Raw genomic sequence first — 16792 nt, 5'->3', positions numbered from 1 at the left:
ACAAGATATACACATTTCCACCACAATGATGCAACTAATACTTATATGTCAGCCTTTTCTATAGAACTGTGTAGCCTTACCACTGATCAGCAGGACAATTTATACTGAATGAAGCATTCAGCTGCCAGTGTGCCATCCTTTCTTACAAATGGCACATATTTTCACTGAGATAACTGGGCTTATTATGAAATGCTACTGTCTGGTGCAAGTATGCAGGCATGTGTCTGGTATCAATATGTAGCTATTTTATATGGAATATTGTTGTTTTATGCTGACAGGAAAGTTGAAGGAAGATGCAAGTTGCAGTTACAGCACTGAAAGACTATGATAGCAGTATTCAGATTAAAAGTACAGATGCCAGGGACAAAAGAACAACCCCACCCAAAGATCCACAGGTCCTGGAACCCTCTCCTTCACCACTATCCATGTAGTACCATAGCAAGGGTGGTGTGAAAGGGGCAACTTTCCCAGATGCAAAGCTGTTAGTGGTCCTAACTGACAGGTGCTGATGGACTGTGAATGTAGAATTGGCATTTATTAATAAACCCAGGAGAATATCCCAGCTTTATAAATTAATGCTGATATTGCTTTCCCATTTGTGTCTGTGTGTGATAACAACTGTAGCAAGGTACTAGTTACATTTGTAGTTAGCAGCTTACCACAGTTAGGGCATGGAAGAACTTTTTTTTTTTTTGCTCATCAGCTTAGGTTTGAGGAACAACACCAGTCAGAGGCGCCCAAGCCACTAAATGAGCAAGCTAAAGCTCTGATCAATGGAAACTGCCACTGCTTCTTAAAAGATGGTCTCCAATGACCTTTCACCTTATAGTCCACTCCATGTCCCCCACCAATTCCTTGATATGCAATGCTTATAGGACAACTGTTCGTAAGACCAGGGAACAAAGTTTCTGTGTGACAGAAAGGGTAAGTTACAAGATACTGTGATTGTTATCCTTGTGCATTCTTAGTCAGACTACTTATAATGTAGTACTTTATGCTCTGATGTTTTGGTCATCATGATAATTTCCGCATCTAGTAGCCACATGTCTGGTACAGCAAGGCTTGTGCTCTCCAAAAAGGACACAATGAGCTGCACTAATTCTTGAATCCTGCAGCCAGTTTAGGAAAGAAGGCCATTGGCTACATCATCTTATCCCTTCCATCTCATACAGTGGCCCAGACTCTTCTCTGAACCCAGAGCTCAAATGGTGAAGATTAGCAGTAAATTCTGTGAGATTAAGATGGCTATTGTATGCTCTATTATTTTTACTTTGTGGTTTACACCTTTCCACAGAGATCTTACCCATCACAATGTGCTGCAGTCATCACAAACTGAGCACTCACTAAGAATCCACTGCATATATAAGTTTTTCCATTATGTTTCATAGTCAGATACGCCATGTAAGGCTTCGAATGAGGTTTGGCTTCATGACCTCCTATGATTCCATCATTCAGGATATCTGGAAGATAATATCACAAAGTCATCAATACCACATTAAGGATACTTTCTTAAAGCCTAGCAGGTACTATTAAACAAAAAATATGTCCCCCATCTTTAATGAATTTGATATTTACCTTTCCTCATACACATCCTGCAAGCATCTTTGAACGTTCCACTAAGACAGCACTGGATGATGTTTGGTAGTTCATGCTTACATCACACACAGACTTGGAGTGTCATATATGCACTATAGAAGGGTGCCCTGCTACTGGTAATACAGATACATAATGGAAAAGCTTTGATTGATGTTCTTTTGGCAAAACACTAGGCAGGGGTCCATATGCAGCATTTACTTATTCAGTCAGGAAGATATGTGGCAACTGAGGGTAATATGTGCTGTAAGATGGGAGACTGTAGCCCAGATGTAGACAAATGCTCCCCTCCTACTAGAGAAAGATTACTTGCATTTAAATGTTTCTTTTTACTTTGAACAGTAAATCTCCAAAAATTACTCATCTGGTCAAAAAATGTGACTAGTGTGCATCTCTCCAGTGTTAGTCTTGCTTTGTCCATAGACATTCATTCAACCCTTTTTCTTCTCTACAAATCCTGGTTATCAGCACTGAGAGTAAATAAAAATTCTTAAAGACAGGCCTACTCAGTATTAGCAGTCTCGACAATAAATGGAAAATGCTGGAAACCTAGCTGCTAGTAGAATGCCACACATTATAGCCATTGTGGAATCATGGCTTAAGGATAAGTATTGCCCATCCACATGCATTCATAGTAATTGTCATCTTCACCTGAACAATGGTCCAGGACTTACAGTCAGTGCAAGAGTGGGTTTTCTCATTAAAAGCAAACTTGACCAAGATATTCCACACCTTACACAGGACAGCACTTCTGTAGATGATACCCCTAACTGGCTGAAGACCCACATGCTGTTAGAAAAGCATATAAACTTGCACCTAACTGTGGGTTACATCCCCCCTCCATTCTTTATACCCTTGCTTGAGAAACCCTCAAAGCATTGTAGCTGTTGGTATTCCCAAAACCATAATTTTCCCAGGTGACTTCAAAATAAATGCTTTTCTCAAGAGTCCACAGCATTCCACAAACAAATTAATTTCAATAACCTTGCCCAAATTTTTAGGGGCCCACTGGATCAAATACAAGGAGTAACTCTATCATCAACCTAATGATAACCAATATCCCATACTAGTGCCAAAAATGTCCAGTGCACCTATATACATGAAAAGCCACAACCCAGTCATCTCAATATGGAAGTTCAAGCCCATCAAAGCCCTTTTGAAATTTATAATAGTTAGACTGATCCTGGGATCTAAGGATTCTAGGCCATTAGGTACTGTGAGCAATATCAACAGGACTCTTCTATTTTCAGGAACTTATCCAGATCAGGCCTTGTCTTATGTTACAGCCTAACTTGCCTTAGTACAAAATCTACTATTCTGTCATACTCAAGGACAGCTTAGAAGTCAAATCTGTCCTTGACTCACTATTCAAATTAAAGCACTAATGAGACAACGCACCCTAATAGAGAAAGAATTGCAAAAAGTGCTCAAGTAAATATACTTGAATCAAACCTGTCATAAACTCAAGAAAACTTGCAGATAAGTTTTAAACTCAACAAAAAGCACCTGTCTCAGAAACAGGCAGAAGCAGATTGATGTAATATCATCTCCCAAGCAATTTTGGATTGAAATCAAATTATTAATTATTCTCATTTCTTGTAAAAAAAAAGTCTTTCAACCACAATTTCAAAAGTACTTCTCCACAATCATTAAAAATAGTACCTTGACACAAGTATTACTGAATTCTTAATCAAACACAAGCCAGTACATACATCTGCAAATGCCCACCACTTCAGGCCATCCAACTGAATTAATCCAATGGTCCAGATCAGCCTAGCCTTCAACTTCAAACATATTTCTTTCCATGCTACACAGAAAAGGTACCTGGGATTAATACTGGAGCCTACCTTATCCTTAAAATCTCACATTGAAATTCATGTACAAAGAACCATATACCAGTTATGTCAATGCTACTAGTTAACTGTCAGGTTATTCAATGCATACCCAAAAACGGGTCTATATCATAACATCAAAGTTCTCTAACATCGAATGTTATTATATCGAACCCTAAACACCGAAGTCTGCAAACATTGAACAGTCAGAATAGCGAATTTTTTCCCAGGGAATAAATTTACTATTCCGAGAAACATACACACAGCACAAACACACACAAAAAACAGCCATCCACACACATACACTTAATATCCTACACCTAAACCTAAACTAAACTTTACATACACTACTAGCTATCCACTTACCTTAACCCGACCCTAACCCTAAGCTCCATCACTATCGCACACTCACCTCACCTGCGCCCTAACCCTAACTCACCTAACCTGCCCCCTAACCCTAAACTACACACAACCGCACACTTACCTGACTTGCGCCCTAACCCTAACTCACCTAACCCACCCCCTAACCCTAACTTACACACACTCACACACTTACCTGAACCCATGCCCTAACACTAATGTCCACACAACCGCACACGTACCTGACCCGCTCCCTAACCCTAACTCACCTAACCCGTCCCCTAACCCTAACCGACACACAATCGCACACTTACCTGAACCCGACCCGTAATGCTCCAACATATCGAACGGTGAAAACAGCAAAGCCACAGCAACAGCCCACCGAATTCTTTCCCTTGGAAAGAATTCAATGTCCTGCACCTTCGATGTTTTCAGCATTCAACATTACAGGTTCGATATTATAACATTCGATCTTTGTAAGATTTGATGTTATAATATAGACCCCAAAAAACATCCTACTTATAACATGGCCTTCCCACAGTACACATACCTTGCAAGCTACAATTAATAAAATATCTCTCTTTGTTCTCCTTCCATGTCAGTTCTCTGTCACACCGCTGTGAATTGCTGAAAACGACTAACTGGTCGCCAGTAACTAGCCGAGTGACTCTTATCTTAAGTACCCTTCTCTTCTCATCCTGCACTATTGATTTCCTTTATGCTTGACTGTCTATTAAGCCCCAAAACTATTCTTGAGAAATTCAAATTGGGGCTTTCTATTAAATAAAGAGCCATTTGCAAAATTAGCAGGGGCAATAGCATCTTCTGAGATGGGCCTTGCTACATGGAGTCACATACAAAAATAACTAAATTCATTTAAAACCAAATAAAAAGAGCATTTTTTTAAGGAAACAATGGTTTGTGGAATAACTACGCAACACATGCCATCAGCTTTACCCTAAAGGTAAATTCTCTGAGGATGCAGTAAATGTAAACTTTCCATCTAAAGTCAAATTATTTGATAATGATCCATATTTTCTTGCAGCTCTTCCACAACCTTCTTAGATGAAAGTGCAAAGTTTTCCCATTTGTACATTTTGCATATAGTGCTAATAGTTAACGCAGTCTGTATTGTAATAGATTACATCTTTTTGGCTGAGATGAATTACAGTTTCATCACCCAGCCACTTGGGGATGCACAAGCCAGTGTATTTCTTTGCGCCGGTCCCAAGCCAGGATAAATGCTGAGGGTTACATCAGGAAGGGCACCCGGTATAAAATTTTTGCCAGAGCAAATAAGCAGACAACAATACAGAGTTCCATACTGGATCGGTCAAGGCCTGGGTTAACAATGATTGCCTCCCATACTGTTAGCCAACGGAGTGCTGGTGGAAATTGGGCTACTGGTGGCTGAAGGAGAAGAAGAGGGGTAAGGCATGTTTGGAGGAAGGAGGAGAGGAGGAAAGTTAAGAGGGTGGAGGGTAGGAACTTTGAATGTTGGCTGTATGACTGGTAAAGGGAGAGAGCTAGCTGATATGATGGAGACAAGGAAGGTTGACATAACATGTGTACAAGAGAATAGATGGAAGGGGAATAAGGCCAGGTGTATCAGAGGTAGGTTCAAATTGTTCTACCATGGTGTGGATGAGAGGAGAAATGGGGTAGAGTTTACCCTGAAGGAACAGTATGTCAAGGGTGTTTCGGAGGTGAAAAGAGTGTCGGATAGAGTGATGTTTATGAAGCTGGAAACTGATGGTTTGATAATGAATGTTGTTAGTGCATATGCTCTGCAAGATGGGTGTATGATGGATGAGACAGAAAAAGTTTGGAGTGAGTTAGATGAAATGGTGACGAGTGTACCTAAGGGTGAGAGAGTGGTGACTGGAGTGGATTTCAATGGGCATGTTGGTGAAGGGAATAGAGGGAATGAGGAGGTGATGGGTAGGTATGGTGTTAAGGAGAGGAATGCACAAGGGCAGATGGTAGTGGATTTTGTGAAAAGGAACAAAATGGCTGTGGTGAATACGTACTTTAACAAGAGGGAGGAGTATAGGGTGACATACAAGACTGCAGGAAGATGCACACAGGTGAATTATATCCTATGCAGGAAGGCCAGTCTGAAGGAGATTGGAGACTGCAAAGTGGTGATAGGGGAAAGTGTAGTAAGGCAGCATAGGATGGTGGTGTGTAGGATGATGGTGGGGACAAGAACAAGAGGAGGAGAGTGAGGGCAGTGTCAAGGATCAAATGGTATACGTTAAAAAAGGATAACTGTAAGGAAGAGTTCAGGGAAGAACTAAGACTGGCACTGGGTGGCAGTGAAGAGCTACCAGATAGCTGGGCAACCACAGTAGAGGTGGTAAGGGAGACAGCAAGAAAGGTGCGTGGTGTGACATTTGGACAGAGGAAGGAGGTCAAGGAGACCTGGTGGTGGAATAAGGAAGTACAGGAGAGTATACAGAGGAAGTGGTTGGTGAAAAAGAAGTCTGATCGTCAGAGAGATGAAGAAAGTAGACAGGAGTACAAGGAGATGAGGCGTATGTTGAAGGAAGAGGTGGGGAAGGCTAAGGCTAAGGCATATGTGAGTTGTATGAAAAGTTGGACACTAAGGAGGGAGAAAAGGAGATATACCGATTGGCTAGATAGGGGGACTGAGCTGGGAAAGGTGTGCAGCAGGTTAGTGTGATAAAGGATAATGAGGGAAATATACTTACAAGTGAGGAGAGTGTGTTGAGCAGATGGAAAGAGTACTTTGAGGGGCTGATGAATGTAGAGAACGAGAGGGAGAGAAGGTTGGATGATGTGGGGATAGTGAATCAGGAAGTGCAGTGGATCAACAAGGAGGACGTAAGGACAGCTATGAATAGGATGAAGAATGGAAAGGCTGTTGGTTCAGGTAACATACCTGTGGAAGCATGGAGGCCTTTAGGAGAGATGGCAGTGGGGCTTTTAAACAGATTGTTTATTTAATGAAATCTTGGAAAGTGAGAGGGTGCCTGAGGAGTGGAAAAGAAGTGTACTGGTACTGATTTTTAAGAATAAGGGTGATGTGTAGAGCTGTAGTAACTACAGAGGGATAAAACTGATCAGCCACAGCATTAAGTTATGAGAAAGAGTAGTGGAAGCTAGGTTAAGAAGGGAGGTGGTGATTAGTGAGTGAGCAGAAGTACGGTTTAATGCCAGGAAAGAGCACTACAGATGTGATGTTTGCTGTGAGGGTGTTGATGGAAAAGTATAGAGAAGGTCAGAAGGAGTTGCATTGTGTCTTTTCAGACTTAGAGAAAGCATATGACAAGGTGCCTAGAGAGGAGTTGTGGTATTCTATGAGGAAGTCGGGAGTGGCAGAGAAGTATGTAAGAGTGGTACAAGATATGTACAAGGGCAGTGTGACAGTGGTGAGGTGTGTGGTAGAATTGATGGATATGTTCAAGGAGGAGGTGGCATTACATCAAGGATCAGCTCTGAGCCCTTTCTTATTTGCAATGGTGATGGACAGGTTGAGAGACAAGATCAGACAGAAGTTCATGTGGACTATGTTTGCGGATGACATTGTGATTTGTTGTGAGAGTACGGAACAGGTAGAGGAGACCATGGAGAGGTGGAGATGTGCTCTAGAGAGGAGAGGAATGAAGGTCAGTAGGACTAAGACAGAATATATGTGTGTAAATGAGAGGGAGGATAGAAGAATGGTGAGGATGCAGGAAGTAGAGGTGGGGAAGGTGGATGAGTTTAAATACTTGGGATCAACAGTTCAGAGTAATGGTGAGTGTGGAAGAGAGGCGAAGAAGAGAGTGCATGCAGGATAGATTAGGTAGAGAAGAGTGTCAGGAGTGATTTGTGACAGACGGGTACCAGTACGAGTGAAAGGGAAGGTCTACAAGATGGTAGTGAGACCAGCTATGTTATATAAGTGAAGATGGTGGGACTGACAAAAAGACAGGCGTCAGAGCTGAAGTTGACAGAGTTAAAGATGTTAAGATTTGCATTGGTTGTGACGAGGATGGACAGGCTTAGAAATCAGTACAGTAGAGGGTCAGCTCAGGTTGAATGGTTTGGAGACAAAGTCAGAGAGGCGAGATTGCGTTGGTTTGGACATGTGCTGAGGAGGGATGCTGGGTATACTGGGAAAAAGATGCTAAGGATGGACGTGCCAGGTAAGAGGAAAAGAGGAAGGCCAAAGTTAAGGTTTATGGATGTGGTGAGAGAGGACATGCAGGTGGTTGGTGTGACAGAGCAAGATGCAGAGGACAGGAAGAAATGGAAACAGATGATCTGCTGTGGCAACTCCTAACTGGAGCAGCCAAAAAAAAAAGAAGATGCATTTCAGTTTCATCGTTTCATAGTTTGGTATAACTGTGCAATGGCCAGAAGTCTTTAAAAAAATATAGACTCCTCATTTAACGAATATACCTTATTAGCAAGAGGGTCGCTGTTTCAATTCTTAACTAGAGCACCTTCTGTTTGGAGTCTGCATGTCCACCCTGCAATCGACTGAACTTTAAAAAGACATGCAGGTAAGTGCGTGTGTGTGTGTGTGTGTGTGTGTGTGTGTGTGTGTGTGTGTGTGTGTGTGTGTGTGTGTGTGTGTGTTTGTGTGCCTTCTCTGAAGGTTGAGTGAAAGGCTGCCAACTCTACACCATAAATATCCACCGTTAATCATAAGCAGACCAGTGATCCACTGTGGCAACCCCTAACCAGGAAAAGCTGAAAGACCTTATTACCAAACCCCTTATCTAAATTTGCTTTGAATATTTGCAATGATGAATTCTGCCTAACACAAAATGGATGTTTATTCCAATATCTAAGAATTGTGTAAAAAATTAGCTTTTTTATAGTTTTATTAAGTTGTACTTTAAAACTAATTTCATTATTCCTCAATTTTGTGTCAATAATAGATGCTTCTATATTTACATATATCTGTAATTTATGATCATGCAATGCTTTATAAGCTAAACTTAACCTGCTCCCCAAACCATCTATAATATAAAGAATATAACTGTAACTTTTCTAACCAGGTCTTAATTCTTTATCATAAGTGTATTCTCACTTTTTTTAAGACTGTTAAATATACAAATAAATATAATTTGTATGAGAGATACCAGTTATCTTCGCCAGAAATATAGTTAGGTTATCTGTCACTCTCTGCAGTTCCTCAGTCAGATGCCCCTCCTGAACTGTAAGTAAAAATAAAGCTCTTCTTCCCTGAGTCTGAAACTGTAACAAACTACAAATGTTTACAGTTAAAACACCACCCATGAATCACTTCAGTGTTTCAGATGTGACCACAAATAAAAGTATCGCATTCATCTCTGAATGCCAGTAAAGCACTGCTGCTAAGGCATCAGCTAACACCCAGAAAATAAAACAAACAGGCTCATGGGTCACATTCAGTCATGAAATTCAGAAACACTTTGCTCAACTTACTCATTTTCAGATTTCAGAAAAAAAAAAAAACACTTGATATGGAATCATGCTACATGCCGGGAAAAGCCAACAACTGTAAAATTTTACTGCCTTTTTATAATGAAGTCGTAACAATCAGTTATACATTTCCACTAGCAGCATTCATAGTTTATCTGTCGATTAGTAAATTACTGGTTATGACTACTAAACAAATTGTATTGCTCGCACATCAGCTGATTCTCACAGTCTATGTAGACATCTGTACTTGTGACTGGTCTGAACTGGATTAATTATGTACTAAATTTGCTGGTTTTGGAGTATGATCATGAAATTTCTCACAACAATACTTATAACATCATTATTTTCAGGTGCCGAAAAATAAATAGGCCTGCACTGTCATTTCTGCTTAGCTTTACATTTTTAGAATGGAACATGAAATTAATTTTTATACTGGTAAATGTGTCTTAATTATACATATTTAGTACATAATATAGCTAACCAGACATTTTAAGCTACATTTCTTTCATTTAACAAACAGATAAATGTTTACATCTAGGAATATAACTTATTCTTCTAGTTGTATCTTAGCAGACCCAGGGGTCTTATACGATCATAAATCTATTAAATTGTCTCTTTTTTGTACTGTTACCTTCAGGTATGACACATCAGCTGTAATATTTGTTTCATTTAACTAACATTACCTACAATTTCTAGCTCTCATCAACACATCTATATATTTAGATAAAATTCTTTGTTTTAGTCCTTTTTATCAGAATACACATACATCCCAATTTATTTTAGTATTCATTTCATAATGTCATACATCTATGAGTAGGTTATATCACAAAGTAGGGTCTCTTGAGATTTTTTCCACAGCTGGACATGAAATCATAATGTTGAAATTAACCTTGACTCCAAATAAAACAGAAAGTAAGAACCACTTACAGATGAGTTCTTTTAACAAATGAAGAACTCTAAAATATATGACTGGTTCAGAAGGACTAGAATACATTATTTATTCATGGACCACAGCCATCGTGTTAATTAACTATCATTTATTTACTTTTGTACTTACTTACTTATTTCCTTTGTCAACCAGGATAGGCTAACTTAAGCAAATTTAGGCCCGTTCTCAGTGGTGTCCTTCAGGGGTCTATATCAGATCATCGAAACGGCTCATTATCGAATGCCGTAACGTTGAACTGCAAAACCCGAACCCTAACAATACTGAAACCTCAAAACAGTGATTTTTTTTTCCCAGGGAAAAAAATTGCTGTTCTAAGAAACACACACACACCACAAGCACACTAAAATTCAGCAATCCACACACATACATTTAAAAGTTACATCTAACCCCACATTACACTGCACACACTACTATCTATCCACTTACCTTAACCCAGACCCTAACCCTAAGGTCTGTCACTACTGCACACTCACCTCACCTGCGCCCTAACCCTAACTCACTTAACCCACCCCTAACCCCAAATTCTCACTATTGCACACTCACCTCACCCACTCCCTAACCATAACTCACTTAACCCCCCCAACCTCAAATTCTGTCACAATCGCACACTTACCTGACCCACGCCTTAACCCGAACGTCCGCACAATCACACACTTACCTTAACCCAACCTGTAACTTTCCACTGCATCGCTGAAAACAGCGAAGCCACAACAACGGCCAACCGAATTCTTTCCCTAGAAAAGAATTTGGTTTTGTGCAGCTTCGCTGTTTTCAGCATTCGCGATATTGGGTTCGATATTAGATCATTCAAAATTCTGCCATTTCAATGATCTAATATAGACCCAGAGAGAAGCACCAACAATCAAAAAGTTAAATACACCAAGTAAAATACAGAAATGCAGAGGCAATATACAGAACTGATAAAAGTACATTTCCATAAAATATTCTACAAATAGAGTAAACAAAGTTCTTATTTAAATATTTTCAAAGTATTTTCTGTAGGTAAGATTACAGTGAGTGATGTATACAAGGACAAGAAATTGTAGTCACTGTAGTTGGAGAAAAGCATAACTGTAGCAGGTATTAGCTGTATTTAAACAATACAAAATATTGTTTTAAAGAATGATCTCAAAATCATTGAACAAAGACAGTATAAATGGATTCATGATCTGTTCAATTCATTCATTGTACTATTACCATGGCTTACTTTCTTGCTATGTTTTTACAACCATTAAATGCCTCACAACAGTGTTTACCACCAGTCAAAACTCATTAATGTGATTCAGAGAAAGAAAAAGTAATTTTCACAGAAAACAAAGTCTTGCTGCCGAAGTATTCATTCAAGGTACCTTGTTATCAGATTCAGATCAGATTTAGCCATGATCACATGGAATGCTGTTGGATTGCAACATTTGCCTCTGAGATTTAACGCAACTTATTTTCTCTCTAAACCATTTACAAGATATAAATGCAGATTCTGTACTATTGGTAATCCTCTTCTACCTGTCCCCTATTGAAAATGTCCTCTAGCAGTATATGATTCAAGAGCTTCTCTGGTTTGTTTTATCATGCAGTTTTCCTGAAATGTCCTTAGAGACTATCTTAACTATATCATTGCTGTTCTGAGCTTAGAGTGTCTGAATATATATCCCATCACAGTTAACCACATAGTAGATAGGGATTCTATAGCTTTGTTTTCGAAGATGTTGTGACTGGAGTCACACAGATGTGTCAGTCACAGGTGTTCTGAAGGGTATTATAGCAGCTGAAGAGTTGTGTTGTTGACCCGTTTAGTTCCCCATTGAAATACTGGGATTTAAAGAGCTAAGTGTTGACAGACTGAAAAAGAAAGGATAGAATATCCAGAAGAGTGAATCATGAGCAACTTTCTTGTTCTTCAAACAAATTTTAAACTAGTTAAAAATATTCACACGTCAAAATGTAGACGCTCACAATATTGACACCAAAATACCAACAATTCATAATGTAGACACATCAAAACACAGGCATTCAAAACGCAAACAAAAAAACAACTAGACCCACATTAAATTAATAGCAAAAACAGGCAAGACAGTAACTCTGTCACCAATTTACACTAAAATTACACAAAAAAACAATTCTTAAACCATGTCAATACCATTGGACATGTTTTTTGTTTCTGAATATTGGCAGCATTATAGAAAGTGTTTTTCTAAGGTAAGGTATAGGATTAGGGTTAGGGGAAGGGTTAGGGTAAACATGCATTAGTAATGTGGTGTAGGGGGCATCTTAATAATGAATGCTAACTGTATGCCTGCACTTTACCTTAGAAAAACCCTTTCCTTAACATTACCATTACACAAAGAGAGGCTTAGACACAGAAACATGCACCAACAAACATGCACAATGTTAATCCTATACTCTTACCTAATCCTTACTCTGTTCCAACCCACCAACACTCTTACAGACACATTACAAGCCTTAATGACAACCCACTTACCTCTGTCTACCACCTGAAATGTTCATGTTTTGACTTGTCACCATTTTGATAGTGCCCTTCTGCGTGTCTAAATTTTGAGCTTTTGATATTCTGAATGGCAACTGATAATACAGTTAATGAAAAGATCATTTTAAATAATCCCAATCATACTGCTCTAAATGCTTCATTTGTTTAATGTGCCATTTTTATATCTTTTCAACCAAAATACTTACCTTTGAAGAACTACAATAAGGCTACTCCCTCCACGTGGTAGCTAGCTCCAAGATGATCCGTTTTAGCGGGTATTATATGTCCCCTTTCTTGTAGTTACTGGTATGCAAGCACTACATATGTATCCCAGGTCCTTCATTAAATAAAAACAATTTTTTATTTCTGTTTAGTTAAAAACGACAAACACTTTCCTCGGAGCAAATTTCTTGTTATGGCAACTTGGCTCAATATAATTAGACAGGAAATTACTCATTCATTGTGGGATATCATTCAGCTGTATGCTGTTGCTGGTTACAAGTTGGCTTCCAAGTAAGGAACTTTTTGTAACTTGTTCTAGTTCTTTTGCACACAGGCAATTTATTGACTTGGAACTTTGGAAGTACCTACTGAAGAAGTGGAGCATATAGCTGTCAGTGAATGGAGGTTTTGTACTCAAGGAAGAAAGGTAGCTGGAAGTGACTTCCAATGAATGAGTAATCTCCTGTCTAATTATATTGTGCCATAACAAGAAATCTGCTTCGAGGGAAAGTGTTTGTCGTTTTTAACTAAACAGAAATAAAAAATTGTTTTTATTTAATGAAGGACCTGGGATACATATGTAGTGCTTGCATACCAGCAACTACAAGAAAGGGGACATATAAGACCCACTAAAACGGATCATCTTGGAGCTAACAACCACATGGAGGGAGTAGCCTTATTGTAGTTCTTCATTTTCATATGATGAAGGCGTACTCCCCAGGCTTGTTTACTTTATCGTTTCATATAAAATACTTACCTTTGGGAAAATAGTCATGGTGTTTACTACCAACTTAAGATCATAATTTTGCTGTCCTCATTTTTGTCCAAGCTGGAATCTATTCTGGGCCAAAAGAAGCAGTGTTCTTGACCTTGGAAAGTTCTTTGAAGGCTTGTTCTTGAGAGATATGGGGGTTGTATATGTGGGTATGTGATCTGGAGATGTAGGGAGAGAGGGGGTGAAGTTAGAGCTAAATATATCTGATATTAGATTGGCTACAGCTTCAGGATCTGAGGATGTGATATCACTATTAGCTCTGCGCAGTGCTGGGCATTTTTTCTGAGGTTTGTAAAACAGATAAAGAAGGTTTTATGGTTGTCTTTTGCCTGGGTATCTATTTTTACTTCATATCTAGCTTGGGTTGATTTGATTAGGAACTGTAGTTCACTGTCAAGTTTAGAAGAGCGTTTTTGATATTTTGAGAGCTACATTTATTACTGGCTGCAATGTTTTTGTCTTTTATTGTATAGCCTGGTTATATTTGGGTTCCACCTTAGGGGTTTGTTTTAAAATTTGATATTGTATTTACTTCAAAGGGGGCAGATCCATCTATACAGCTATTCACTTGTGGATAGAATTTGGCGTTGAAGGATTCTGCATATGCAGTGGGGTCACTGGGTTTGGGGGGGTACAGAATTTAACCAGGTCATCCCTCAGTTTTACTATACTAGCCTTTGCATAGTTTCTAAATACAGATGTATTTGAAGATGCTTCTGGTTTCAATCTTATGGAGAATGTGACTGGTTTATGTTCCAGTTACAACTGGTGGGAACAGACCTGTCCCATACTGATGAGATCAAAGGCAAGGATTTTGTCTCTCCTACATGGAAGGCAGACTAACTGGTCCAGAGAGTTTGTATTTATGAAGTCCAGAAATCTCTGGACATACTGTTAGGAGATGGATAAGTCTGCCAGTTGAGGGAGGGGCAGTTAATATCCCCTAGGAGAATGGTGTCTGGCCTAATGCATAATGACTCCATATTAGTTGGATAGGAGGTATGGCTGAAGGGGGGGCATAGAGGGAGGTCTTATAGTTAGCTATGATGTGATAAAGGCTTTTGTTAATGGTAAGTTGAACATGGAAGAGTTCTAGGTCATTTTCCTGTCTAACAAGACTGGAGATGAAATTTTGTTTTACAAACACAGTGTCATCACCACTTTAGTGCTTTTGTTTAGTGTGGTGGGCCTGAATTTGTGGTAAGTGTTGAAACCCTGTACTAAAGGCTTGCTCTCAATAGTCTTTAACCATGTCTCCATCACAGTACATGTATCAATGTTGTGAGCATTCCCATATTTGATATTGCTAGTACAGATGTCCACAGTCCAAACAGTAAGATATCAAGAAGAACTTTACTCCATAAAATGTCAATGCCTTCTTGCTAGGATGGAGAATAAACTCATAGGTGAAAGTGGTCTACCATAACAGATTTTTTCATAGTCCAGAAAGTGAAGCTGTAGTCACCATGTAGAAACTGGTATAAGATGAAGAAAAGTAGATGGGTTTTACTCTGCCTTGTTAGCTAAGGAAACTTACTCCTTTGCTATTTTTTTTAATTAGAAAACAATGCATTCTTTCTGAATAAGCAAGATGTTTAGAGAAATACAGTGCAGCTTTTTTCTGATTGGCCTGATCAGTGAAGAATAGAGGGGGTTATGACATAGTTTGCATGTAGAGAATATAAATTTGGTAATTTAATGGAAATAATAAAAGGTTTTCCTAATTATAACTAACATGTGATGGTCAAAAGATAGTTCTTCGTAATGGTACCTTGATCTCTAATGACTGTTTCTGACTTAAAAGTGTCCCAATTTAGGATTTGTTTAACAAAGACAATTGAACCACATATGTTTTGTTTTTTTCTTAATCTTTTAAGAATTATATTTCAAAGGGAAATGCATCTAAGGTCATTCACCATGACATGACTAACTATGAGGTTGCACTCATATTTCAGGTGTAGTGATCTAAGGGTTCTGAAGAGTCTTGATGCCAGAGAGACAGAGAGACAGCTGACATAACCCTGCCTTTGTTCTGTCTAAAGAGTGGAACCTCAGTGCATCTGACTATGGAGTATCCTATTATTATTACCCATTCATGTGTGAGTACAGCCTCTGGTTATCTTATGGGTGTGGGATTGGAGCCAGATTAACTCCTTTTAGGAGCTAAAGGTGCAGGTGAGGGTGCATTTGTCATTGTAGTGCTAAGTAGCTGAGGATTGCTTAAGGAGTGCCTAATGACCATCTGTACTGACTTCTTTTCGACCTCAGTATAAGTCAGTGTAGTGTTAGAGAACTATGATGTGGTGATAAGCTACTTACTATGAAAATATTTGGTCTTTGAGATCTTAGACCCAAAACCGTGTAAATGTTCACACCTCTCACTAAACCTCAAAACAGTGTAAATATTCATACCTCCCACAAATCGTATTAGCACAGAATAAGAGTGAAGGATTGTTACTAAACATGAAGCAGCTGCTGCACTGTCTCAGAGTTCCTAGAATAAGCAGAGCTACAACAGAACAGGACAAAGAAGACTTTGAACTCATGTCTACAGGGAGCAGTGGGTGACCAGATAAGTTGCTATATACTTAACTTAGTGACCTCATGTTAAAAGGAGCAGTGAACGAGCAGGTAAGTTGTTAACTACTTAACTTAGTGGACTCATGTCTACAGGGGGTAGTGAGAGATCAGCTATGTTGCTGACTACTTAAGTTAGTGACCTCATGTTAAAAGGAGCAGTGAACAAGCAGGTAAGTTGTTAACTACTTAACTTAGTGGACTCATGTCTACAGGGAGTAGTGAGCGATCAGCTACGTTGCTGACTACTTAAGTTAGTGACCTCATGTTAAAAGGAGCAGTGAACGAGCAGGTAAGTTGTTAACTACTTAACTTAGTGGACTCATGTCTACAGGGGGTAGTGAGCGATTGGCTGCGTTGCTGACTACTTAAGTTAGTGACCTCATGTTAAAAGGAGCAGTGAACGAACAGGTACGTTGTTAACTACTTAACTTAGTGGACTCATGTCTACAGGGGGTAGTGAGCGATCAGCTACATTGCTGACTACTTAAGTTAGTGACCTCATGTTAAAAGGAGCAGTGAACGAGCAGGTAAGTTGTTAACTACTTAACTTAGTGGACTCATGTCTACAGGGGGTA

General features: G+C 39.2%; 1 protein-coding gene across 1 annotated transcript in view; it reads right to left on the bottom strand.

The window, feature by feature from the left end:
- Positions 1-16792, bottom strand: part of LOC122787205 (mast cell protease 1A-like) — a 133517-nt gene that overhangs the window by 71768 nt on the left and 44957 nt on the right. The window contains exon 2 of the mRNA XM_044053796.1: positions 1304-1460. Coding sequence (XP_043909731.1) covers positions 1304-1460 — 157 coding nt within the window. The remainder of the gene's footprint in view (positions 1-1303; positions 1461-16792) is intronic.

The sequence above is a fragment of the Protopterus annectens genome, chromosome 13.part0 (genome assembly GCF_019279795.1).
Source record: "Protopterus annectens isolate FY-2018-M chromosome 13.part0, PAN1.0, whole genome shotgun sequence".
NCBI lineage: Eukaryota > Metazoa > Chordata > Ceratodontiformes > Protopteridae > Protopterus > Protopterus annectens.
Note: the sequence above shows the minus strand (reverse complement) of the source record. Positions and strands in the feature narration are given on the sequence as shown.